At 40.8% G+C, this 27,876-nt stretch overlaps 1 protein-coding gene across 1 annotated transcript in view; it reads right to left on the reverse strand.

Annotated features, from left to right (window-relative positions):
* The window catches only part of KRTCAP3 (keratinocyte associated protein 3), a 371,008-nt gene extending 361,445 nt beyond the window's left edge, over window positions 1–9,563 (reverse strand). The window contains exon 1 of the mRNA XM_044060398.1: window positions 9,402–9,563. Within this exon, the coding sequence (XP_043916333.1) occupies window positions 9,402–9,414 (13 nt within the window). The 5' untranslated portion in view covers window positions 9,415–9,563. The remainder of the gene's footprint in view (window positions 1–9,401) is intronic.
* Between the last annotated feature and the right edge of the window lie 18,313 nt (window positions 9,564–27,876).

Raw genomic sequence — 27,876 nt, forward strand, 5'->3', positions numbered from 1 at the left:
ATGAAATTTAAGAAAAGGCAGTAACTAAGCAATTGTAAATGTTAGTGTGTGTGTATTTCACACACATATATATGTACTTATATATATTTACATAATATATACACTCCTATACACACATGCATAGTTTATCACGTTTAATAAGGATGTTTTAAACAAAGTACACACTGTTTATTTTATTTTTTACAACCAAAATGACACTTACCAAGGAAAGTACAGTGGCTAAAACTGACGAGTTTTAGACAAAACCTTGCAAAATACAACAGGCTACAACAAACTTAAAACAGAACAATTGAAGGGTAACCGTTGCAAACCCTCCCCAAATTTTATCACTTAACAGTGCTCTGGGTTTCACCACATCCCTATAAAACTACACTTTCAACTGGGGCTCCTACCCTTGCTTCTTTATACACCTACAACTTCCATAACGCCAATCCCTCCAGCATTGTGGCTTACTTTCAAGGGAAAGCAAAAGGTGGTATTTACAAGATGGGAAATTTAGCCAGAATGAAACACTTGGGAACAGTTATGGTAGAAACTTTTGGGGAAGTAAGAAAGACAGCGCTTCATGATGAGAAAAATTGTTTTGTTTTTTTTGTAACAGTTTTCCCCCTTCAGTCTGTTTTGAGAAGACGGAAAAAAGAGTTGTGGTATATGGTTTGCCGAGATACCAGAGTGGGACATTTGATGTTCGTCGTCTCCCATTGCTGCAGTCCTGACTAATGGGTACTCCGCTGCCCTCCATCAGCCCGAATACCAAAGGGCTAGATCTGGCGTCGGTCATGGCGCCCGAGACTGACGTGGTGTCAGTATAAATGCGCATGACCGACGCCATAACTTTAGTCTTTCTTGCCGCATTGTCCTGAGCAGAAACAGAATTTGCAAGTGCCGTTCGGCGTTCTGGAATTGTCGGTTTTCAAGTTTCAGACCGGAGACCAAGTTGGGCTAAGTACCCCATTGGGGACATTTTATTTTTTGTCTTTTTCTTGTCTCAGTATTGTCGGATGTCAGAAAAAGTTAATAACTGTATTTCTTGTGGGAAACAGATTCCTCATAGGGATTACCATTCACTCTGCATTCCTTGTTTAGGGCCTGAGCACGACGTTGTTGGGTGTCGCTTTTGTGCTACTTTTAATAAGCGTACTATTAAACGTCGGTTGGACTGTGCTAGGCTGGTGTTTGGTAACCGTTGTAATTACAACATGCCGTCGGATTCTCCGGCGACTGGCTCTTCTAGGAAGCGCAAAGAAAAGTCTTTGCGGTCCAAGCAGGATGGGGCGTCCGCTCCGGACGTCGGTCCTGTTGAACCACTGGCTGCTTCAGTGGCTCTTTCTGACGGTGTGCCTGAGTGTCAAGGGGAGCCTTTGTTACTACAGGGGGTGGCTTCTCCTTTGTTAGGCCAGGTTGAGGGTGCTCCTCTGTTGTCTGTGGCTCCCTCCCCTCGTAGGGTGGTTAAGCCTCCTCCTTCTCTAGGCAAAGGCCATTCTAAGTCCAAATCTGCCCCTGCGGGTGCTTTTCCCCAGGGTCCAGCTCCTAGGAAGCACATGCTGAAGATGGCTGAAGATTTGATTTCTTTAATTAGGGGTTCCATGCCTCCCCCTCAGAAGAGGCCCAGGGTAGAGACAGAGTTGGAGGGTTTGGTTCAGTCTTCCATTGAGTCTGATTCCTCTGTGGAAAACCTTCAGGATTTCCCTCCCTATTCTGATTCGGAGGCTGAGGATGCTTCTCCCTCTGCATCCCCTCCAGAAGATTTTTCTTTCTCTGAAACTTTGCATTCCATGAGGGAACATTTCAAATGGGAGGGCCAGGATTATTCCGATTCTCGTAAACGGCTGAGAGAATTTTTGTTTTTGCCTCAGCACAGGCCCTTTGCTATTCCTCCTGTACTGGATGTTGTTCAGGATGTGTTTTCTGAGGCTGCCCTTAACCCGGATTCTCTGCCTCCTGCCCCTGTTAAACCAGATAGATACTACAGGGTTCCGGAAGCTCACAAGTACTTGTTTAAGAGCCCTAGGGCTGATCCTGAAACTATTTCTCAAGGCCCCAAGGGCGTTAAGGCCTCTGTGGTTAAGAATCCAGTTCCTCTGGACAAAGATGCTAGGGCCCTGGATAGGTGGGGTAAAAAACTGTATACCTCTTCTACTTTGGCTATGAGGGCTTTGAATTGTCAGTTTCATATGCTCAAGTATCAGAATTTTTTGTTAAGTCAATTGAAATGTAAAGTGGATGCTTTAGCTGAAGGTATTGACTGTAAGGAGCTTCAGGATTTAGTGCATGCTTCAGACCAGGTTGGGAAGCATTCTCTGCAGTGTGGTTTTGATGCTTTACAAGCTTCTTCCAGGGTGGCTGCTACTAGTTCTGTTGTTCGCAGACATGCCTGGCTTAAAGATCAGTCCTTGTCGGAGCATGTTAAAGCTCGTATTATGGATGCTCCTTTGCAGTCTGATGTTCTTTTGGCCCTCCTGTGGAATTAGTTTTGAAAAAAATGGAGGAAAAAGCTAAATCTATGCAGACAGTGAAGGAATTTTTACAGGTTCAGCCTCCTAAATTCAATAGGAATTGGCCTGCTAAGGGATGGTCTTTTCCCTCTTCGGATTTTCATTCTAGAGGCAAGTCGAGTAGTAGAGGTAGGGCTTCCTTTCAGGGCCCTGTTACTTCTAGGTCTTTGAGTTCCTCTACCCCTTCTGCTGGGGAGGGCAAGGGTCAGTCCTTTCGGAAGCAGACCCAATGACCTGTGTCTTCGGCTGCCGGACTCTGCTTTGCTGGCAGCTCCTCTGGGCGGAAAACTGGGACTTTTCAACGGAAATTGGCATTTGGTTACCCAGGACAAATGGGTGTTGGACATTGTAACTCGAGGCTACAAATTTTATTTTCACACTTTCCCGCCTTTCAACGGTATGCCGGATGTGCCTCATCAGCAAAAATTGGAAGCACAGGCACAGATTTCTTCTCTGCTCCAGTTGGGAGCAATACAGGAAGTTCCTTCGGCGGAAAGGGGCACAGGGTTTTATTCCCGTCTTTTCTTAGTGCCAAAGAAAGGAAATACTTGGAGGCCCATTCTGGATTTATCCATTCTAAACACCTTTCTAGAAATTCCGAAATTCAAGATGTTAACACTGCAACAGCTGTTGCCTATGCTGGGCAGGGATCACTGGATGGTGACTTTGGATCTCAAGGAGGCCTATCTTCACATTCCTATCAGGCCCAGTTGCAGGAAATTCCTGAGGTTTCGGACTGGGAATTTGCATTATCAGTTCTTTGCATTGCCCTTTGGCTTATCTACTGCCCAGGGTATTCACGAAAGTCCTGGCTCCAGTAATAGCTTTTCTCAGACTACGGGGAATTCAGATTTATCCCTATCTGGACGATTGTTTGATACTGGCTCAAGACAAGCACGACCTACTTCGACATCTGCAGTGTGTGATGACAGTTTTCAGATGCCTGGGGTATTCTGTGAACGAAATAAAGTCCAGTCTAGTACCCTCACGAGATGTGTTTTCTGGGTGTGAGTCTGAATACAGCGACTCAGATGGCATTTCTTACCCCGGACAAACAAAGAAATCTTCACCAGTACTTCCTACAGCTATCAGTCCTGTCCAGGCTGACTGCAAGGACAGTCCTTCAAGCCTTGGGGTTCATGGCATCTTGCATTCTAGTACTTCCCAATGCCAAACTGCATATGCGGAAGCTACAATGGTATCTCAAAAGTGTTTGGACTCAACACAGCCACGATTTGGACACTGTCATTCGGATTCTTCCTTGCATCCAGAAGGAATTTGTGTGGTGGGCTCAGGAATGTCACCTAAACAAGGGACTCTCTGTGACCCAACCAGAGGCAAGTCAGATATTAACGACAGACGCCTCGGAGTCAGCCTGGGGTGCTCATTTCAAAGGAAAATGGATTCAAGACCTTTGGCCCCCGGAGTTGCTTCACTTGCATATCAATATGAAGGAGATGCTGGCAGATCCTTGAATGCTTTTAAGGCAAATTGATCTGCTTCGCCCGGGACTGGTGTTGGTTCGAACAGACAACACAACTGTCATGTGGTACATCAACAAGCAGGGGGGAACTCATTCTTACCCTCTTTGCAGACAAGCAATGCTATTATGGGAAACTGCTTTGGGTCTGCACATCACTCTTCGAGCACAGTTTCTGCCAGGGGAACAAAATTCGTTAGCAGATGTTCTGAGCAGACAAATGGTGGATCCTCACGAATGGAAGTTGGATCCTCAGGTGTTTCGTCAGTTGACCATGGCTTGGGGAACTCCAGACATAGATCTGTTCGCTTCTCCTCTGAATTTCCAACTACCTCTGTTTTGCACAAGGCTGTTTCATCCGAAAGCCTGGAAAATAGATGCACTATCCTTCAGTTGGAGCAACCTTCACGTGTATGCCTTTCCTCCTCTGCCTCTTCTTCCAAAAGTCCTGTTGAAAGTCAGGAGGGACAAACCGTGCATGATCCTTATAGCACCGGATTGGCCTCGTCAGCATTGGTACCCTCTGTTGAGGAGTTTAATTCAGGAGGCCCCTTGGCCATTACCACAGATTCCTCACTTATTGTCTCAAGAAAACAATCATTTTCTCAATGTCAGGGTGCGATCCCTGCACCTGACAGCCTGGCACATTCAGTTTTAGAGAATGAGGGCCTTCAGCTCCCTCAACAAGTTTTGGATGTTCTTTTGGAAGCCAGGCGTCCTAGTACTCGAAAAGTTTATGCTGATAAATGGAAGAGATTTTTTCTTTGGAGTTCAGCTAAAGGCTTTGAGGTCACATTGCCTGATTTGAGTTGTACATTGCAATATTTGACTATGTTATTGGACAAGGGTTTGTCTTTCTCTTCTATTAAAGTGCATGCTGCAGCTATTTCTGCTCACTATGCTGGTGACCCTCCTTTATTTTCACATCCATTGCTTAAACAATTTCTTAGAGGGCAAAGAATATAAGACCCCCACGGAGGGCTCCTATTCCTGCTTGGGATCTTAATTTTGTTTTGGAGAAGCTGACTCTGCCTCCTTTTGAACCTGCAGCTACGACTGACTTGAAGTTGTTGTCTTGGAAGACTGCTTTTTTGTTGGCTGTTACTTCTGCTAGAAGGGTATCTGAATTACAGGCTCTCATGCAGTGGAACCTTTTCTGATTTTTCACAGGGACAGAGTTTCCTTACGTACTAATCCTACTTTTCTGCCTAAAGTGGTTTCTAATGTGGCATTGAACCAGTCTATACATTTGCCTACTTTTTATGCTGACCCCCAAACTGAAGGGGAAAAAGTTTTGCATTCTTTGGATGTACATAGGCAGTTACGATATTATTTGTTCAGAACCAAAGAGTTCAGAAGTTCTCATCAGTTGTTTGTTTCGTTTGCTGTGACTTCCCGTGGGAAGGCTGTCTCGAAACAAACTATTTCCAAGTGGATTGGCCATTGTATTGCTTTTTGTTATTCTCATCATGGTAAAGAGGTTCCAGTTGGGATCAGGCCTCATTCTACTAGGGCTACGGCCACATCTACTGCTTTTTTAAGAGGGGTAGCTACTAAAGACATTCTGGAGGCAGCTACCTGGAGTTCTGTACATACCTTTACGAAGCATTATCATTTGCCTCTTTATTCTACGTCTAGGGCTGGGTTTGCCACTGCAGTCTTACAGGGCATGTCTGCAGCTCCTCAGGCTATTTAGTTGTCCGACCTCCCTTTTTGTTTTTTCCGTGGCTCTGGGATTCTACCCATTAGTCAGGACTGCAGCAATGGGAGACGACGAACATAGTACAGTTTTGTACCTACCATAAATGTAGATGTTCGAGGATCTCCATTGCTGCAGTCCAATTTTCCCTCCCTCCTTCCCCCTTTTTTCTTTTTAGATTGGGGTTTTTGGGTGGTGTTTTATTTTTGCATTCTGACATCTGAGGCAAGAAAGACTAAAGTTATGGCGTCGGTCACGCGCATTTATACTGACACCACGTCAGTCTCGGGCGCCATGACCGACGCCAGATCTAGCCCTTTGGTATTCGGGCCGATGGAGGGCAGCGGAGTACCCATTAGTCAGGACTGCAGCAATGGAGATCCTCGAACATCTACATTTATGGTAGGTACAAAACTGTACTTTTCCCAAGTATGTGACAGTCTCATATGGAAGGCATAGTAAAGTGAAGGAACTGTAGAGTGGGGATCATAACTTTTAAACATGAAGGAGAAAATGTGGGAGCTCGAGCATATGGAAACAAAGTATGCAATAAAATTAAGAAATTAATAGGAAAGAAGATCAATGGTAAAAAAATATGTGGCCAGGGAAATGTCCTATTGTGACTCATGGGGTGATGTCACTGAATGTGGGTGCCCACCTATAAAAATAGTATATTGGGCAGAACAAGCAAAACGTTAAAGAATTATGGAACATTTGTGAGATATTAGAAGGGGTTACTTGGACAGCCCTGTGGCGGAACATCTTTCATTCAGCACCACATGGTGGGTCTGGGGATAGTCTACTTTTTAGCATCTTTGCCTGACCTCATTTACCTAGGGGTGGAAATTTTATGGAGGAATTAAATAGGTTGGAATGTAACATGATATTAAGTTACAGGACATTAAACACTAGGGGATGAATTTAAATGCCAATCTGACGTTGTAATTTTATGACTTTATAATTCAAATGTCTAAGTAAAAATGCATTTACTTAATGATTTGTTAAGCTATACAGATATTTCATGAATTTTGGGTGAATGTGATCGGGTTTATTAAAAAGTCAGGTGTGATTTTAACAGAATTTTTCTAATTGATTAAAAGTTCAATTAATTGACGAGCACTATGTATACAAGGCTGATCTTTTTGTATTGTGATTTCATTACTTTAAGGCGAATGGCCAAGGTACCAGAATAAAAAGTACAATGGCCTTTATAACGCAACTGCTTCCCCAAGTTTTTCATTTTGATTTTTTTATAGTACTTTTGTTTTTACAAATATTAAATTTAGCCAGAAAACCAAGGAAGTTCTTCTACTCTTCTTTTCAGGAAGTGCCATGGATCTTTGACATCTACCTGGTACACCAGTAGTTCAGGCAGATGGTACATTACTTTAACATTTCATTCAATGGACAATCATAGGCTCATAGTTAAGTACTAGGCAATTGGTTTGCAGACCATTTCAAGCCCATCAAAAAAAAAAAACTTTTCAGTACTTCCCTCTAGCCTCAAGGAGGGCAAAATAACCCAGCAGAGAATTTGAGGCTGACCATCCAATTAGCCAAGTTTACCTTGAAAGTGACAAGGGTGCTAATCTGCTTGCATGTAGTGGAAAGTTTGTTCCAGAGGCAAGGGATATAAATTTATCATGCCAACATGTCTTGTGCATCTGCTGATGAAGGCTTGGCTCCTTTAACAGACTATTTGATAAATTATCATTAGTTCTGCGAAGGAAAGAGGAGATCAAATTGTATTGATCTTTCGTGGTATGAAAGGCTAGACACAGACCTCCATAGAGGAAGCTGAAAAAGACTACATATAGAGAAACAGTTGCCAGTTATCTCCTGCTTAAAAAGATCAGTGACCTCAAAAACCTTGGTTATCACTGAGGTATCACAAGTTGTGTGACATGTTTAAATAAAGACATGCCAAAATGTACATTATATTCAATAATGGGTCTGATAAGAGATGAGCAAAGGGGAATTAAGACTGCTCTGGATCTAATGGAGATGCCTAGATAGGCCAGATAAAAGACTTTCTAAACTACTGTGGAGACATGATGGTCAAATGACAAGGAATCAACAACAGTATCCAAATCCCTTACAACAGTCTGACTGAAGGGGTGCATCTCCTATACAGTACACAAAAAATATATTTTGTTTACCAAAATAAAACTATGCTACATTTTTTTTACATTTAATTTTGACACCATTTTCCTCGCACCAATTGTTAATATGGTTTAAGTCATGTTGGAGGAACTGCAAGTCAGCTAAAGATCAACCACCACCCAAAGTGCAGTTTTCTGCAAACTCAACCGTAAGCCAAAAGTGCTATTCTGAAGGTCTGAGAAACATATGTCAAATAGGAAAGGACCCAAGACTGAGCCCCGTAGTACACCACTGGAAAATATTTTGCTTTCAGAAGCGGCACCTGCTACAGTTAGCTATCCATCGCACAATATAAGAATTATATTCAGATTTAAACATCAATAATGCTTGAATGAGGAATAGTGTCAAAGGCCTTGGCCAGGTCTAGACATGCTGTATGCACTGCATAACCACGATCCACTGCTTCAATTACTTTTTCAAAGAAATTAATAAAGGTTAGAGAGGCAGGACCTTTTTTGATAAGGCAAAATTGATGTGGGTCCAGGACGGAGAGATTTTCAATTTCCAGATTAATGAAGTCTGAGATAATGCGCCCTACAGCTTTACATTAGACTAGTAAGATCAACAGGTATATAGTTACCAGAGTCCATATTTGTGCCCTCTTATGAAGTGGCATTACAATAGCTATTTCAAGGCTTCAGGAATGTAATCAGTAAAGAAGCTCAGATTAGAGAGTACTTGTTTTCCCTGGTTGTAGAATTTTATTGATGGTTTCCCAGAATTTTTGAGGGTTACACTTGTGTTTAGTTTGAATATCTGAGTAGCGTTTTTTTCTTCTTCGTCCTTACATGTTTTTTGGCCTTATTTCTTAGTTCAAGGTAAGTCTTGACTGCTTGCATTAGTTTTGCTGTGAAGCCATGCTTCTTGTGCCTTACTTCTATTTAGTAGAATTCGTGTACTTTTGGTGAGGCAAGGGGTATAGCTGGACTTTGTTCTAACAATTCTGGTAGGGGCAAAGTGATTTAGTATGCTCAGAGAAGTAGTCTACCGCACTGTCTAGGGGAAGATGAGAGAGAGTTGACCGATTACAGTGAGTTAGTGCAGTTATGAGGTCTTCAAAGTTAAACATTTTATAGACAAGCATAGCAAAATTAAGATACACCCGGGGACAGCTGAAATGTCAAGCTCAAGCCTCAAAGTGCGAAAAAATAAGAATCCCACAATAAACAAAACAGCAGCTTTACTCCAGCATGTAATCAAATGTATCTTCTCCAGATCCATAACCCCGTGACCCTCGACAAAAGCACAGTACAACATCTTTTTTCAGCCTACATAATTTATAAATGTAATAAATTAAAATGTTAAGCGAGGTGCACGATGTAATAGGTTTAAACGCTGTACGAATTAGTTTAGTTTTATTTAGACGCTTAGTAATGTTAGTTAATCTACAAATTACTCACTGTGGTCACAGTTCACACAAACAAAAAAACACGCAAACGGTTCAAATAAAACAAAAACTTAATCTGTATCCCCTCTGGTACCGATATCGCCGTGCTGTATTAGTACAAAACCACCACTGACAGACGGCAATCACACAAAAATATTCGTATCCTACTTTTCCTACCGAAGCCACACATTGTAGTCCTTTTATCTTCGGGTTTATATTAAAAACTGGTAAATTCACAACGATAATCCCATCACTTTAATTCCATCTTCTTAGTTTTCCTCAAAGGTCTGTATGACTTCCCTAACTCCTCCCAATGGCGTCACACCTACCTGCCGAGCGGAAGTGCCCCCTCCTAAATACGCACACATCTTAACATGCACTAAGTAGCATAGAGTGTACAAGCAGTAACTTTATTATCATATGTCTTGATTTATTAGGATATGTATTGTTTGTTTTAATAACGTACTGAAAAGCAGCATGAGTACGTTCATATTTAGTATAAGTTAGATTTATACCTCTCAAGTCTACCTCATTTTGAGTCATAAAAAATCCACGTTCTCCGCAGTTCCACATTGAAATGCTCATACATTCACTGCTAAGAAATCTTTAATTGATATCCACGGTCAATAATACTGAATAATATAAATTCTTCAAAATAACGTGTTATTTATATTAAGTAACACATTTAACCATCATGTGAGCTTCCCAACAGAAGTACTTAGTAGACTGTTCTCATCGTAGGGTTGCCACCTTTTCAACCACGCAAAGTGGGACATTTGAGATTTTGTAAGACAAAACATACCCACAACTAGTGCAAAGAAATGGATTTTTTTTACCAAAATAAAAGCTTGGTGTTGCAGAATTGCAGTTGTTTCTGTTGTTTTGCATAATATTTGCATGTTTCATATACAAATTAAGTATTTAATGCAAATATTAGTGGCAACTTCAGAAATACTTTTGTCCTAAAATTGCAGGATATTTCTCATGTTTCATGTTTTATCAAAGGACACTACTGCCCAAATGGGGAGAGTTCTGCAAAAAGGAAAGTGGGAAGTACAGGCCAACACTAAGCGACTCTGGCTAACAAAGTTCGCAGATGACTGCAAGCTGGGAGCCATTATTGAATCTCCAAATGATGTGGATATTCTACAAAAGGGCCTTACAGAAACAGATGCCTGGTGCCAGAACCATGGGCTCAAGCTTAATGCCAAGAAATGTATAGTTCTCCCCTTTGGAAAAAAACATGTACCCATGAATTACAACGTACACTAAACATCGAAAGTGTGATGAGAGACTTAGGGACACAGGTGAACAGTGGTCTCACCTTCGATAACCACATCGCCACAACAGTCAGGAAATCCTTTTATGTGGCACACATCACTAAGGGCTTTTCATTCAGAAAAAAGGAGGTCATTGTCCCACTGTACTCATCCCTCATTAGACCCATTATAGAGTATAATGCCCCGTTTGGTATGTACCTCACAAGACATCTGCAACAGCTGGAAAGGCTGCAGAAATACCTCACTAAAAGAATCACAGGCCTAAAGGAGATGCCATATGCTGACCGTCTAAAAAAACTCCAGCTATACTCTGTGGCATATCGTCTACTCAGAGGCGATCTCTGCTTAACATACAAGGCCATGTCAAACCCTGAGCTGTTGGACATGCTGAACTTAAAGAAATCCCAAACCCTCAGAGCCACATGCTCCAGGGATCTAAACCTTGTCATCACAATGAACAAAACATGCTGGAGGGATAGGTTCCTGACCCAGAGACTCCCCATACTCTGGAATAGACTGCCCATACATGTCAAGCAGAGCGCCTACTTGGCCCTCTTCAAAAGAAACCTTGATGATTGGATGGGAGATAGGAAATTCACCCCAGGGATCATGTCAGTCGCCCTGCTAGACAGGGGTCCAGGAAAGTAAATATTGTGGGAAGAAATATCCAGGGAATTGTTATGGCTAGGCTTGTATAGGCCCTAGGGCCAATAGCCTAGTACCAACCTATGAACCTATGAACACTCTTCTCAAGTGTTCCAGTTTAGTTTACCCATTTGCTCCACATTATTTTATTTTTATTTTTATTTATTTTACATTTGTTTACCGGGATAGTCCGACTGGACACAGGTCCATTTTCAGTGGAGGCCCGGGGAGAAAAGCTCCACAAATAATTACAATACATTCTCTTGGTTAACATTAACAGTTAGACAGAACCTTAGTTAATTAACATTAGTATGATATGAGACAGTATTCATGAAGACAGTTACAAAGTTAGTTACATTACAATAGTAGAATTTGTAGACAGTTACAAAGTTAGTTACATTACAATAGTAATATTTGCAAGGTACAGGATATTTTGGCTCAGAGTACAGTATGTTTGTTGAATATGGATCAAAACAGTAGTTTGATCTGAGATTTATAGAAGTATTTGCTAAAATTTGTGCAAAAGGGGTAAGGTGGTAGAGCATAATCGGTGGTATAGCTTTGTGTCACTAAGCTATTAGTGGTTGAGGACAATGGTGTTTAAGTGAGTACTAATAGTTGTGACTTGTTTGGTCTAGCCTGGGGGAAGTCATGGACATTGCCAGTGTTGCATAAAATGTGATTTTATGTTTTTTTGAAGAGGGAAGGTGAGGATATTGAGGTTAGGTGATTGGGTAGGAGGTTCCAGGTTTTAGCAATGCAGCAGGCGTAGAGTGATTTGCCAGCTTCATTTTTGTGCTTGATGACCTTTATGTGGTTTTGTTGTGTTGATCTTAAGTTTCTGGAGGGAGTACAGTGTTGAATTAATTGTTGCAAGGCTGGGGTTTTCCTAGGAAGGTAGTAGAGCTTATGGACAGTGGTGAGTTGGTTGAGTAGAAGGATTTGGGGTAACTCAAGCCAGTTGAGTTGTCTGAGGGATTGGCAGTGATGGGACTTATATGTGGCTTCATTAGCAAATTTTGCAATTTTGTTGTAGCATGATTCAATTTTTGAAAGTTCTGCTTGGTGAAGGTTTGTTAAGATTGGGGAGGCATACAGAAGTATAAATAACAGATGAGTTCTGGCTATGGTGGCTTTTGTGTGTCTGGTCATGTACTTGTGGTTTCTATAAATAAGTCCCATCTTATTATGACAGGAAGGTTGAGAGCTACATCTCTCAACCTACAGACATTGAAAATAACTACAAAGGCCACTGAAAAGTAGGTACACCCAGTCAAAAAAAAATCGAAACATCTAATTAGCATTAGCATAAATCTAAATACCAAATAGCACATAACTCTTCCCATGTCCAGTAGGAATGTGGGATACTACTCAGAGACACGTTTAAAAGCAGGAAGTGAAATAATGATGGAAAAACATAAGAACATTATCATAGAAACTGTGTAAAATCTGTACACTTTTAATGAAGATGTATGACCTCTTTCTTTAAAATAATTGTTGCCACTAGTATGTTAGTCAGGCAGTGTGGTTTCCCATGTACTAGACAGCCTCAAAAATCATGTGATGAGGGGAATTCATAAAATTGTGTGAAAGGGTAAATCAAGCCTGTAAATAGGGACATAACCTCGGAACTAGTTAAATTATGTGCAGGGGTAAATCAGGCCTGAAAATAGGTACATTCTTCCAAAACTGGGACAGCTGAGAGAACTATCTAGATAATAATTGCATTAGGTCTGAAAGTGAAAAGATTAATTTCTGAATCAAGGATAACTTGATCATTGGATCCAGTATACTAAGTTGAACTTACATAAAAATGCTCATAAATACAAGTTATATTTTTCAAAGGAAGCACCTAACTTAAAATGAAGCTTTACAAACTTTCTAAGTTACTGATTAAAGAATTGTTCTTCATATACAACATGGAATAAATTGGCTCCTAGTACGAAAAAATTGCACTGGTTCATTCTTGTTAATTTCATCTAAGTTTATTAAGTAATACTAATGTGTTAATTATTTATGTTTTGATTACTGGATTATCTAGTTGTGGCCCAATTCATTGGAGGTTCAGGGAAAAAAAACGAACAGATATTTGCCAGTAATGGCTACAGCTTGGCACAGACGCATATCAGCAGACTGGATTATGACCGTCTGTTCCTCTTTATGCAAGTCAGCCCCTATTTGTGCAGCTGTATCCTGAAAAAAAAAACTGAAAATGACAAATGCCACAAGATTTTAAGAAAAAAATATTTAATATATTTAATAAGTTTACATTAATAGCTGCATAAAAGACTTATTTTGTATCAGAAATACTACTATAAAGAAACAGGAATAGCTCAAATTCTGCAAGAGAGAGCTTTTAGTTTCCTTTGGGAAAGAGTGAAGATTAGTCCTTTGAACTGGTTGTTGGTACTGTCTGTCCTGTAAAATCACATGTTTTCACGAGAAATGTCTTAATCTGGAATCTGAAAAGATAGCAAACCTAATCAACAGCAAAGAACAACTGTAGCAATTTCTGGCATGCTTTAAACCATTCATTGTTCATTTGGTTTACTCAGCCTTCATTAGGCCAGTCATTGAATATAATGCCCCTTTTGGCATGTATCAATCCAGACACATGCAACAACTGGAATACCCACAAAGATACCTTACTAAAAGGATACAAGACCTAAACAACATGTCCTATATGGTCCGAATCAAAGCCCTGTCATTATACATGGTATCATACAGACAGCTAAGACCTGTGCCTGGCATACAACGTATCCTCCAACCCAATACTGATGGATTTATTGCTCATCAGCAAGTCAAATGGTATCAGAAATACTTGGTCTAGTGATCTAAACCACTTTTGCAACATCAATATAAAGGTTTGGAGGAATATACATATCCTGCAGCAGATACCGCTGCTCTGCAACAGACTCCCAAACCACATAAAACAAAATTCACCCCTGTCCATATTCAAGCACAACTTACATCTTTGGTTTGGAAACAGAAAATGTACCCGAGGACTGCCCCCGTACTACTAATGGACACATGTAACTCCTAAATGCTTTATCCCATGCATGGGTCCCCTGAAATTATCTATGTTATTATCCAGTTATTCTCATGAGGGTAGTATATAATTATCAGCCATGGGATGGGTAAGGCCAATCTCTAACCAAATGAGATAGGTTAATTCAAGCACAAAAATGTATTTATTTTACATTTGTTGACCAAGATAGTCCATCTGGGTGTGAGCCCATTTTCAGTGGAGGCCCAGAGAGAAAAGCTCCAATAAAACAAGAACAACACTGACAGGTACAGTGTTGGTGTTACATAGAATTTAACAGAAATATCTAGAGACAATAAAGAAAGTACAATATACAAAGGAGAAAGTTATTAAAATATAGTAAAGTCATATATATATATATATATATATATATATATATATATTTTTTTTTTTTTTTAGTTGATCATTTGAGTATACTTTAATACATGTATATATGTATATCCTTACAAAAAAAAAAAAAGAATTTATCAAATTATACTCTTATTGTAGGTAGCTGATAGGTGGTGTTAACAAGTGGGAGTGGGGTATACATGGAGACTATAAAATATAGGAGATGAAATTTGATGTGGGCTTATGTGCCTTAAAATGGCCCACAAGGGCAGCTAACCTAGTGCTTACCTAATTAACCTATTGTGTTGTATATAGGTATGCACACAGCACAGTTCAATAAAAATTCTAAATTCACTGTTTTGTTTTGTTTTTTTCATTACAAAGTCTTCATATGTTGGTATATAATCATATAATGATTTAGATGAATATTGTGCAGGGGTGATATTTGAAGCTGGTAAGAAATTTTGAAGTGAGTAATGTTAGGATACCAAGTTTGAGGTGAGGTCATACAAGGGTTAAAACATTGTGCTATATAATAGGCAGTAAGTGATATGAAAATCAATAGATATGAGAAGTGAATGTTTCCAGAGAAAAAGGGATGTGCTGATGTGATATGAGGCTTATTTCCATGGCCACCTCATTCCTCCTCAGTAATGTGTAGAACATAGACTGAGACTTAAACACTTACACTGACAGCACAGACCCTTGGATCTTCAGTATGTTTTTGTCAGTCATGGCAAAATGGAGGCTGAGTAACACAATCAAGAATTAAGTGGGCCTCATCACATTGCTCTGACTGCTTTTGCCTTGAACAAATTGTACTGCATCCTGGTGACATTACAATTGCCTCTGCTCCATATTCTGATTCTTGATGTAATTCCAAGAACTGTGAATGTTGTTTTCAGAACAACAAATAACAGGAAGACACACTAAGTGAATGTTGTGACACTTTGGTGTATTCTACCCTCTCTGAAGTGTAATAGTCTTGGAGTTAGCATAGCTACACAGCTGGAGTCTAGAAGGTAGATACACCATATATGATGAGTGCAGGGCACTCTGTAAAAGTGTTTTAAAGTTGTAACAGTGAGTTTTGCAATTTGTTGTTATTCTGAAGAAATAGTAATTTATTTTGGAGGGATTCTGGATTGCAGAATTGAGTCTAACAGTTGTGATAGTGGACATGAATTTGATCTCCATAAATCAACAAAATATCTCTGAACATAATAACCCCCAAAACTACTTCTAAAATTTAGTTTAGTCATACATACCAATACAAGAAACACAAACAATTGTTCTATTTCCAGCATCTTCTGTTCTTTATCATTTAATGTGTAGGGACGGATCACCTTTATATCCCCAAAATCGCGTTTCGCCGACACACTAATCACCGACACCAAAAGACCGACAACAAAAAATACCGACAACGCAAAACACCGAAAACCATTACACCAACACACTACACGTAAACAACACAGTACACTACATAACATATCCACTATCCCTAACCCAAACCCTAACCCTAAGGTCCGACACTACCGCACACTTACCCTACCTGCACCCTAACCCTAACTCACTTACCCACCCCTAACCCCAAGGTCCGACACTACCGACACTCACCCTACCTGCACCCTAACCCTAACTCACTTACCCACCCCTAACCCCAAGGTCCGACACTACCGCACACTCACCCTACCTGCACCCTAACCCTAACTCACTTAACCCACCCCTAAACCCACAGTCCGACACTGCACACTCACCCTACCTGCACCCTAACCCTAACTCACTTAACCCACCCCTAAACCCACAGTCCCTCACTATCGCACACTTACCTGTCCGCTCCCTAACACTAAATCCCTCACTCTATCGCACACTTACCGAGTCAGTCGGGTTATCACCTTGTCGGTCATCTGCGTTGTCGGTCTTTTCGTCCCGTCGGATTCCGTGTCGGCGAAACGCGTTGTCGGGCATCTGAAGGTGACCCATAGGGACACACATCCCAACTAAAATACTATTCATACTCACTCATCTTTTGCCACCTCAGTTTCCCTCATCCAGGACTAAACTTCTCAAAAGTTGTAGGAAGTCTATACAGAAAAGCTAAACCAACAATATACCTTGCTAACCCTATACTTCCTGACTTTGTTGCCATAACTGAGCATTTGGTTAAAATGACACCATTAACCTAGCTCACTTCTTCCTGGGGGTTACAGTACTAGTCAAACCCCAGGCCTGTTAAAAAGAGTCAGAGTTGGATCCGCACTACTTTATAAACCCAATACAAGTGTAAGGTTATAGTCTGAATCTGATGATAACCATGGGTCCAACTGTATCTCCACAAAATGTGGCTCCAAAAAATTAACCAGAGCTGCTGTTGCCTGCCTGCCTGCTCCCCCACCAAACACACCTCAACTAAAACATTACTAATGCTTTTACTTATGATACTTAAATCAATAAATTGTGTGCAAGATATCAGGGACTTTAATATCAATTTTTGAAACACACCATCACCAACATCTTTGGATTACTAGCTGATTTTGGTGTGATACAAATGGATAATGAGCCCATGTCACATAACTATACCTTAAACAACCACTGCCTCTTTGAATATATTATTGTGAAGATTGGTAGAGATGGGTGAAGGCTGCCAGCCTAGCCAGATAGAATTGTGCAGATAATTCTATCATTTGTAAATGTGAAATGTTGAACTTAATGTGGCAACATTGCCATCTGCTGTAAAGAAAGTTAAGTCAAGCATTTCTTGTTGGTCCTTTGAAATTAAAATTATTTCGTCACTACCTTTCATGTTTACAAGTCGGCTCCAGTACAGCCAGATGAAGGCTTCCTACCTATTGTTTTAAGGCTAAAGTTAATTACCAGAATTTACATGTGGAATGTCCTTATTGCTCTAAGTGTAAAATAATGTAAATGCAGTTTATGTCAGCCTGGGAACACCAGGAAAGTGTGACATGATGTAATGTTTTAGCAGAACTGCAGTTTCAATCTGAACAGTGAGAACCAGAGATTATTAAGCATTTTTGTCTTGATATCCAACTCATCAGCACTCTGCCTGTTGTCTTATGTAAGTTATCTTAGACTTGTGTTTTCTTTTAAAGAGCTAGAAATTAGAAAGTTTAGACTAAGTGTTTTCTGTGATGTCAGAACTGTACTACTGATTTATTTTACATATTTCTGTGTGATCTCTGAACTCTTTTGACTAGCTCTGTGTAGTAGAAAGTATTGTCTTGTGGTTTTAATTATTTATTATTAAATATTTTAAAACATTTTAACTGTGGCTGGTTTTGTGTAGAGATAAGTTAAGCTTATATAAGGATCCTGTACCAGGTCACTCTAATAAGCCTTGAGACTGTTTAGTCACATCTACCAATTGGATAATAATATTGCACAGTAATAATTGGATACCCTTTTAAGGGCCTTTGAGTAGCTGATAATTATTAGTGGGTGGTGGCAGCTGGTACTATCGTATAGTCTGGTTAAAAGGGGCACAGCTGGAGAACCTGTGCCAGCCTTCCCCAGAAGTGTCTGTGTGGTTGTGTAAACTCTTATCTCAAAGTGTGTGTGTGTGTGTGTGTGTGTGTGTGTGTGTGTGTGTGTGTGTGTGTGTGTGTGTGTGTGTGTGTGTGTGTGTGTGTCAGCTACTTGGGCAGGGACAGGAAGCACTGGTTGGACAGAGAGGGTGCTGGAGATTTTAGCTTGCCCACTAGGCTGAGATCAAGACCCTATAGCTGTGCCAGTGGGGAGTCTTATTGGGGACCTGGGGAGCAAAGGAGGGACCAGCCTCAGACTGACTGTGATCTTTGTATGCTCTTAAAGGAAATTGCACTTTACTGTGTGTATTTGTTATCCTTTCCTCATATATATCTGGTGTTAGTGGTGAGGACTGAGGCTCCTTGATTGCTGGGCCAGGGCACGGGCATGGGTGTCACATTTGCGTTTGGCAGCGGTGGGATATCCACATCACATATTAATTAGTTGGCAAATTCTAAATGGCTTGCAGTGGTGTGGGTAGAGTGAATCCTGTAGCTTGTGTACAGTGAGCTTTGAAAGTGTTTTGTACTCTAAAACAGCCACGCAGTGAATACTCAGAGTTCAGATCACAATTGTTTTATTTCTTTTGTTAGCTTAGTTAGTCAGGTTGAGCAGGCAGCATGTCAGCAGAGGAGTATGGAAAGCTGACAAGGAGCCAGCTGGTGGAGATGTGCCAGGCTAGGGGACTGGTGCATGGAAACCTGACTAAGGCAGACCTGATTGCAGCCTTGGTTACAGCTGCATCATAAAAAAGCAACCAGGAGGACAATCAGACTGGCAGTGGAGATATAATTCCCTCAGAGAATGGACAGCTCCGCCTTTCTGCAGTGGACTTAAAAATCCAGCTGGAGCTAAAGAGACGAGGTGGAGGCCAGGCGTGTGGAATTAGAAGCAAATGAGAGACTGCAACATTTGCAGTCTGAGGAGAATGAGAAACTGTTACGTCTGCAAGCTGAGGAACAAGAGAGACAGAGGCAGCATGAGAAGGAGATACTGACTCTTCGCCAGTAATGGGGAAGGGAGTAACTGGACCCCAGAAGCACAAAAGGTCAGTAAATTTCTTCCTCAGTTTAAAGAGGGGGATAATTTTGATAGTTTCATTCATGTGTTTGAAAGGGAATGTAAACAGTATGAAGTTGACCAAGGGCTCTGGGTATGTACGGTTCCTGACCCCCGTACTCCATGCTAAAGCTGTAACTTCATTATCTAAAATGCCTGACGTTGCATGTTTTGATTATACTGCTGTAAAGAAATGTCTTTTAGAACTGTTTAAGCTAACACCTGAAATGTATAGGAAAAAGTCTCATGAGTATAGACGCAAGGCAGATGAAAGTGTGTGTGAATATGTTGCTGAATTGAGCACTTATTTCCATAGGTGGGTGAGTGGATGTCAGGTCACCACTTCTGAAGGGCTGGCAGACCTTTTGGTCAGGGAACAAGCCCTTAGCACTTTGCCTGAGGACATGAGGATCTGGTTAGCTGATAAACAGTGGCTACTTCAGATGAGTTGGGGAAGAAGGGAGAGCTATACCTGACAAACAGGGCAGCCCTGAACAGGAAGGGGACCCCCAGTACTGCTCATGGGTCTACAGGAACCCATGGTGGGAAGAACAGACTGCCACAACAGAATCTACCAGTAGCAGGGGAAGCCACTAGTCCAGGTACACATCCAGGAGCTAGAGTTAAATGTTTTGAATGCAACCAGTGGGGCCATGTGGCATACAGGTGTCTATGGAGGCAAGGTGGGGAACAAAAGGTGAGGGAGCCAGTAAGTGGGAAAGATAAAATGCCAATAGTAGATTGTCTTGGGACAACAAGGATACCAAACTACCATCAGAGGCTATATCCTATTGTAGTGAATGGCAAAGAGGCCAGTGCCAAGAGAGACACAGCCTCTGAGATAACCATTGTAAAGCCTGCAATGGTTACAGAGGAACACTACTTGTCTGGGCAGTCTACTCCAGTCAGGGCTTTAGGAGGGATCCCATTCCAAATACCTTTGGCTAGGGGTCACCTTGACTGGGAGGGTGGAAAGGGAAGCCAGCAAGTAGGTGTGTTTGAGGATATACCTGCAAATGTCCTGATAGGGAATGATTTTGATAGTACAGTACCCTGTGCTTGTGCAGTTACACACAGTCAGGCTTGGAGATAAGCATGTGGGTCTGGTAGCCTGGGGGAGACCCAAACAGACTGCATACTTGCAGCCAGAACTGTTGAGGTGGTTACTTCAGGGAGGGAGCTACTCTGTAGCGGTGAGACTGAAGGTGAGCCACAGCTGCTTCTGGGTACTGATGGTCCCTTGGACAGAGTGACTGCAAAGGTAGAGGTGAGTAGTAGTACCCAGGCTGACAGTGAGGCACCACTGTCAGAAGATGCCAGACTTCCTATGGAAAGGGAGCTGGGAAGGGTTACAAGGAGAGAGTTGAGACAGGCTCAGCTCCCAGACCCTACATTACAAGGCCTGAGGCAAGTAGCTAGGGAGGCACCTGATTCTCAAGGAAAGGGGAAATCTGTATACTGGGACAAAGGGTTACTATACAAAGAGTGGACCCCTGAGGGAGGGCTGTAAGGTGAGAGAGTACAACAGTTGGTAGTGCCTAGAGCCTACCATCTGGTGCTTCTAGCCATAGCCCATGATATTCCCTTTGTAGGTCATATGGGCATAAAACATACAAAGAGGCGTATTATGCAGAACTTCTATTGGCCTGGAATTTCCAGCTTCGTAACAGGGTACTGCAGGACCTGTAAGCAGTGCCAAAAGGTAGGCAAGGCAGAAGACAAGGTGAGAGCTCATTTGATGCCTTTGTCTGTGATTGAGGAGCCATTTCAGAGGGTAGCTATGGATATTGTGGGTCCTCTGAGTACCCCAAGTTCCACAGGGAAAAGTATATCCTAGTGGTAGTGGATTATGCTGCATGATACCCTGAGGCAGTGGCTTTGTCAGGTGGCAAATGCTTTGCTAGAGATTTTCAGCAGAGTAGGTTTCCCAAAAGAAATACTGACTGACAGAGGTGACAATTTTATGTCAGAACTGCTGGCTTGTCTGTGGAAGCCCTGTGGGGTGAAGTACATGAAGACCATCCCTTCCATCCCCAAACTAATGGTCTTGTTGAGAGGTTAAACTCTACAATCAAGTCCATGCTACGGGCATTTGCAGATCAGTTTAAGAGGGAGTGGGACAAATATTTACCCGATCTGTTGTTTGCTTACAGAGTGGTTCCCCAGGAATCCACAGGTTTTTCACCCTTTGAGTTGCTGTATGGGCTTAGGGTGAGGGGACCTCTAGATTTAATTCGAGATGAGTGGGACGGTGAATGCAAGTCTCACAAGGAGCCTGTTGTGGCATATGTCCTAAACCTCAGGAAAAGGCTCAGGGAACTCATGGGCTTGGCCCAGGAGAAGCTGGCAGAAGCCCAACAACAGAAAAAGGTCTGGTATGACAGGAATGCTCAAGCTAGAGAGTATGCTGTGGGGCAGCAGGTTATGGTTCTCATTCCTGTCAGGCACAACAAGCTGCAAGCAGCTTGGGAGGGACCCTACAAGGTGGTAAGAAAGGTAAGTGATGTTAACTACATGGTGCTAGGCAGATGGCAGGGGCACAGATTGTACCATGTTAACATGATAAGTGTAGATAAAGTGATGGTGAATCCCTCTACTCCTACACAGTTACTAAAATATGGAATTCTCTTTCACCAGATATCAGATTGCAAAACAGCAGTCCCGTCTTTAAAATCCAATTAAAAGCCCCCTCACTCTTATCTGGCAATGTACATGTACTGACAATGGCTAGCCCTACTACCACCATTCAGATAAATCTTCTTCTGGCACTACTCAAAGGTCAAACTAATAGAAAAAAAACTACCATAACAAATTGTATTTTTAAATGTATGCATATAACTGTATGTTATTACTACACTTTCTTACACAAATACATTATGTTTTCTGTTTTACTACTGTACACTCTGTATATTGTACACTTCTGCAACTTCTCATCATACTATTGTCTGCTCTATTAATTTGTACTCATTTTGTATTTTTATCATATCTGTGGAGCTTTTGTATTTTTTTATGATTGTCATGTATGTGGAGCTTTTCTCCTCGAATCTCTGCTGAAAACAGGCATATGATTGCCCAGTCAGACCAACCCGGTAATCAAATATAAAATAAAAATAAAATAATATATTTCTTACTGATGATATGATGCTAGGTTAGCATGGAAACTACAGTCGGTATTTCTTTTTTTAAACACCTTTCTTAGCTTATCACTTTAGACATGAGCAAACATACAGTAACAGAAAAGAAAACAAACCATTTTAACATTTTTCCAATTAAATACACTTTACATCACATATACTTTCTTTGCTATTATCATCAATCCAACATTACAAAAAATTGCTGAATACCTACCTTCCCTTAAATCTCACTACTCCTCCTCTTGAACATTTATTATACGTTTTGCTCCCACAGTTTCCATTTACTTCCATAAATTTGTTCCTTCCTTTTTCTAAAGATCTCTCTTTCAACTCGTTTATTTCTTTTATAATATTTACTACCACAGATACATTTGGTGTAGACTTTGATTTCCATTTTCTAGTAATTACTTTTTCTGCAACCAACAGAATTAAACTTAATAAAGTCTTACTCTGTCTAGGCAATTCAGATCCTTTATCCCAGTTCAAAAAATCACTTCCTTAGTTACAGTTATTTATTCGCTCCTCCTCTAAATTGTCTAATATAATATTCTGTAGGGAATCTTTAAATTCTGCCTACTCATTACACTCCCACAATTATGTTCCCGGTTACCTCTTTCTTCTCCATCATACCTCCAGCATTTGCTGTCTACCTTAGGAAAAATTCTTTGAAGTTTACTTGGAGTATAAAAATACCTATGTAAACACTTACAAGCAAACATCTTAAACCTTTTGGACTTAGTTGCTATACATATATCTTCCTATTGTTTTCTTGTAAATTGCTTTTCCAGCCTTTTCTTCCCAATCTTTTCTAACCTCCTCTGATTGATTCTTATAATAGTTATCATGTAATATTTTATATGCCCTACTAATTATCCCTTTTTAAACAGCTGCTTCTGTTCTATATTCAACCAAAAATTGTATCAGAGCAGGCCTTTCACTTACAATTCCCCATCTCTTTCTCTTTACCTGTACTCTAAGATCAAGCCCCAAAAGGGAAGACAGCCTCTAGCCTGCAATCCAAATGTCTTCTTGGCCTCATTCAACTCTATTACCTTTTCTGCTTGAGTTATTTGCTCCCATTATCTTGGTTCCTTTGCCAGGTTTCTCCAGTAAATTTCAGACCCTTACCTATTTTCTGTGCCCCTACATACAGTCATCCCTATTGGTAAAATCTCCTTTTTTTATTCTCATACTGACTTAGTTCTTCTAATACTTTCTTCTACTTTATGAATATAGCATTCTGTGTGGTGTTATTATTCTCCTTAAGGATATGCATCCAAAATCTCACTTTTTCTCTATTTCTTGAACTCCCCCCATCGCTTCATCAACATCCCTTTCCACTTTGAATTATAACCTGTTGCTTGTGTTATGTACATGAGCCTTAACTGTTTAGCTTTAAAATATCCCTTCCAATCAGTTAAACCCAAACAACCTTGTTCTATTGGAAGGCTCAGCTTATCTCACTGAACTCTTGCCCTCTTTCCTTCCCAGATAAATTCCTTCAATTCTCTATTAATTATTGTCCACAACTTTTCCTTGGGTTGATAAAAGTATGCTTGACCCATATTTAAGACTAAAGGGACTAAACACATTTTCACTGCTTGTATCTTACTATCCATATCCAAAAATAAGAGTTTCCAGTCTCTCAATTTTTGTATTATCTTTTGTTTAGTTTCTTCCCACATATCCTTAGTTACTATAACAGAAACATTTTTAGTCCATACTCCTAAATATTTAATCTTATCATATCCCTATAAATATGGGTATTTGTGTGTGGGTAAATAATTTATGGCTATAGCCTTTGCTTTATCTTTATTAATTTTATATCTTGAAAAGACTTTAACTGTCTCAAAATGTTCCACAACACTGAGATGTCCTTTTCTTATCAGGTACAAAATAATATCATCTGCAAATACAACTAACTTTTTTTTATTTCTATACCAGTTATATTCTTGTATTTCTTAGTCTCTTATTATCGTTGCCAATGTCTTTAAACATAGAGCAAATAACAAATGGGAAAGAAGATACTCCTGTCTGGTTCCTCTGTTCAAACACAGCTTAACTGAGAGGAACCCACCCACTTTAATTCCTGCCTAGGAGCCTTCATACAGCTTTCTAATTAACCTCATTATTATATCAGGGAATGCAAATGCTTCCAATGCGCTACTCATAAAATCCAAGTTTACTTAATCAAATACTTTTTCTGCATCAAGACCTAACAACAACAGACATATTTTTACATTCTGCTTCCCTCTAGATCATCATTGTTCTATTAATGTTGCCAAATGTTTGCCTCCACTCCGCAGAACCACACTAATCCATATCTATCAACTTTGGCAACACCTTTGCCATTATTTTAGCTAGCATAGCCATAAACAACTTATAAGTGTTGTTTAAAATTGAAAAGGGTCTATATGAAGCTGGGTCTGGAGGGTCTTTGCCATCTTTATGTAACACAACCATCACAGCTTTCTTCCAAGATGTTGGAGCTTCCTCTCCTTTTAAAATACTGTTAAACAAAATCTTCCAGATCTTTATCATTTTCTTCACTCCTAATTTGCAAACTTACACAGGAATACCATCTGTTCTTGTAGACTTATTGAAGATTGATTATACATCACTGTTTTTATCTCATCACCTCCTGTCTTAACTGTTAGTTGTTGAGCCTTGTCTACCTCTAACCTTGGCATAATTAAGTCTTCCATAAATACTTCTATTTGTATTCTTTCTTGATTTCCAAATTTCTCTGCTTTATACAAATGTTCATAAAATTTCCTGAATATTTCTAAAACCTTTACAGGAAGTGACGTGTGATATTGGGGGATTCTGATAGGAAATAATCTAATGTGGCAGGACCACTGAAGGAGAGGAGAGATGAGAAGTCAGAATGTTTGAGGGACCATGTGAACAGGGAGTTAATGGGTTAGTGAAAACGGAGACTTGTTTAGTTAGGAAGTAGGTAATTTTGTGTCACTGTGTGGACTTTTAGCTGCATTTCTAAGTAAAAAAATGAAGCTTTTTTGTCCACTTTGTATTGAGTTGGTTTTCCAGCACTGCCAGGCCTCTTCTCTAAGTTTACAACAGAAAAAAATCCTTAGTCATTAATCCATTTGTGCTTTACTGAGTCTTGTAATTACAGAAAGGTATAGCTTTTGGAGGTGACTGAGTTAAGCCTGACAAGAGTTTAACATGTGCCAACTGGGGAGGAGAGCAGATCATTCGAGCTGTATCTGGGACTGGATGAAAAGGATTTCAGGAGGGGTGTGTGTGTGTCTGGATTTGTTAAAGGAGATTTTGAAGAGGATGGGGTAGTAATTATTTATAGCTAGTGAGTGGTCCAGTAATGAGGACATTTTATAGGAATGTTGGTTATAATTGTGATGCCCGTGCCCTGACCCAGCAATCAAGGAGCCTCAAGCCTCACCACTAACACCAGAGAGGGTGTCTCATATATGAGGAAAGGATAACAAATACACACAGTAAAGTGCAATTTCCATTAAGAGCACACAGAGATCTCAGTCAGTCTGGGGCTGGTCGCTCCCTTGCTCCCCAGGTCCCCAATAAAACTCCCCACTGGCACAGCTATAGGGTCTAAATCTCAGCCTAGTGGGCAAAATAAAATCTCCAGCACCCTCTCTGTCCAGCCAGTGCTTCACGTCCCTGCAAAGTAGCTGACACACACACACTTTGAGATAAGAGTTTACATAACCACACAGACACTTCTGGGGAAGGCTGGCACAGGTTCTCCAGCTGTGCCCCTTTTACCCAGACTATACGGCATTACCAGCTGCCACCACCCACTAATAATTACCAGCTACTCAAAGGCCCTTAAAACGGTGTCCAATTATTACTGTGCAATATTATTATCCAATTGGTAGATGTGACTAAACAGTCTCAAGGCTTATTAGAGTGACCTGGTACAGGATCCTTATATACATGCAATGTACTCTTAGAGCTTAACTTATCTCTACACAAAACCATTCACAGTTAAAAGGTTTTAAAATATTTAATAATAAATAATTAAAACCACAAGACAATACTTTCTACTACACAGTCAGTGCTAGTCAAAAGACTTCAGAGATCACACAGAAATACATAAAATAAATCAGTAATACAGTTCTGACATCACATAAAACACTTAGTCTAAACATTCTAATTTCTAGCTCTCTAAAAGAAAACACAAGTCTAAGATAACTTACATAAGACAACAGGCAGAGTGCTGATAAGTTGGATATCAAGACAAAAATACTTTATAATCTCTGGTTCTCACTGTTTAAATTGAAACTGCAGTTCTGCTAAAACATTACATAATTTCACACATTATGGTGTTCCCAGGCTGGCAGAAACTGCATTTACATTATTTTACACTTAGAGCAATAAAGGACATTCCACATGTAAATTCTGGTCATTAAGTTTAGCCTTAAAACAATAGACAGGAAGATTTCATCTAGCTGGACTGGAGCCAACTTGTAAACATGAAAGGCAGTGATGAAATAATTTTAATTTCAAAGGATCAACAAGAAATGCTTGACTTAGCTTTCTTTACAGCAGATGGCAATGGTGCCACATTGTTTTAAGTTCAACATTTCACATTTACAAATGATAGAATTATCTGCACAATTCTATCTGGCTAGGCTGGCAGCCTTCACCCATCTCTACCAGTCTTCACACCCCCCCCCCCGGAGAAGTCAAGCTAGTTTTTCAAGTGACCCTTGAGAAACACCACTTGAGGGGGTTAGGTCTATCTGTGTGTACCTCACCCCATTCCCTGTCTTGACAGCCCATCTGCATTGGCATTGCTACTCCCACTGCAGTGCTGCACTGACATATCATATGCTTGCAACCCCCGGCTCCATCTTAGCAACTTGGCATTTTGCTGACTGGCTCTGTTTAACTATGTTAGAGGGTTGGGATCTGTCATAACAGTGAATTTTCTTCCATACAGATAAGGCTGACATTTCTGCAATGCCCACACTATGGCTAGACATTCCTTTTCTACAGCTGCATAGCATTCCTCCCTGAGTTGGAGCCTATGACTGAGATAAACCACTGGGTGCTCTTCACCCTCTGAAGAAATCTGGCTAAGTACAGCCCCCACTCCATGGTTTGAAGCATCCACCTGCACAACAAATTCTTTGCTGTAATCTGGACTGACTAACACAGGGGGTCTTCCCAAAGCTTCTTTAAGCTTCTGGAATGCCTGCTCACATGCTGGGGTCCACACTAACTTATCTGGCCTGTTCTTCCTTGTCAGGTCTGTGAGGGGAACAGTTATGGTACTATAACTGGGGATGAACTTTCTGTAGTACCCTGCTGTCCCTAAAAATGCCCTCACCTGCTTTTTAGTAACAGGTGCAGGTCATGCCTGAATGGCTTCCACTTTGGCAGGTTCTGGCCTTATCTTACCACTCCCCACTCCATGTCCTACGTTGGAGACCTCCGCCATACCCACCTGACATTTGCTAGGCTTAATGGTCAACCCTGCCCTCTGTAGTCTGCCCAGCACCTCCCTGACATGCTGAAGGTGCTCTGGCCAGGAATGGCTGTAGATGGCAATATCATCAAGGTAAGCAAGGGCAAACCCTCCTGCTAGGATATGATCTAACAGCCTC

This window comes from Protopterus annectens, chromosome 2.part0, assembly GCF_019279795.1.
Source record: "Protopterus annectens isolate FY-2018-M chromosome 2.part0, PAN1.0, whole genome shotgun sequence".
In the NCBI taxonomy this organism is placed as follows: domain Eukaryota; kingdom Metazoa; phylum Chordata; order Ceratodontiformes; family Protopteridae; genus Protopterus; species Protopterus annectens.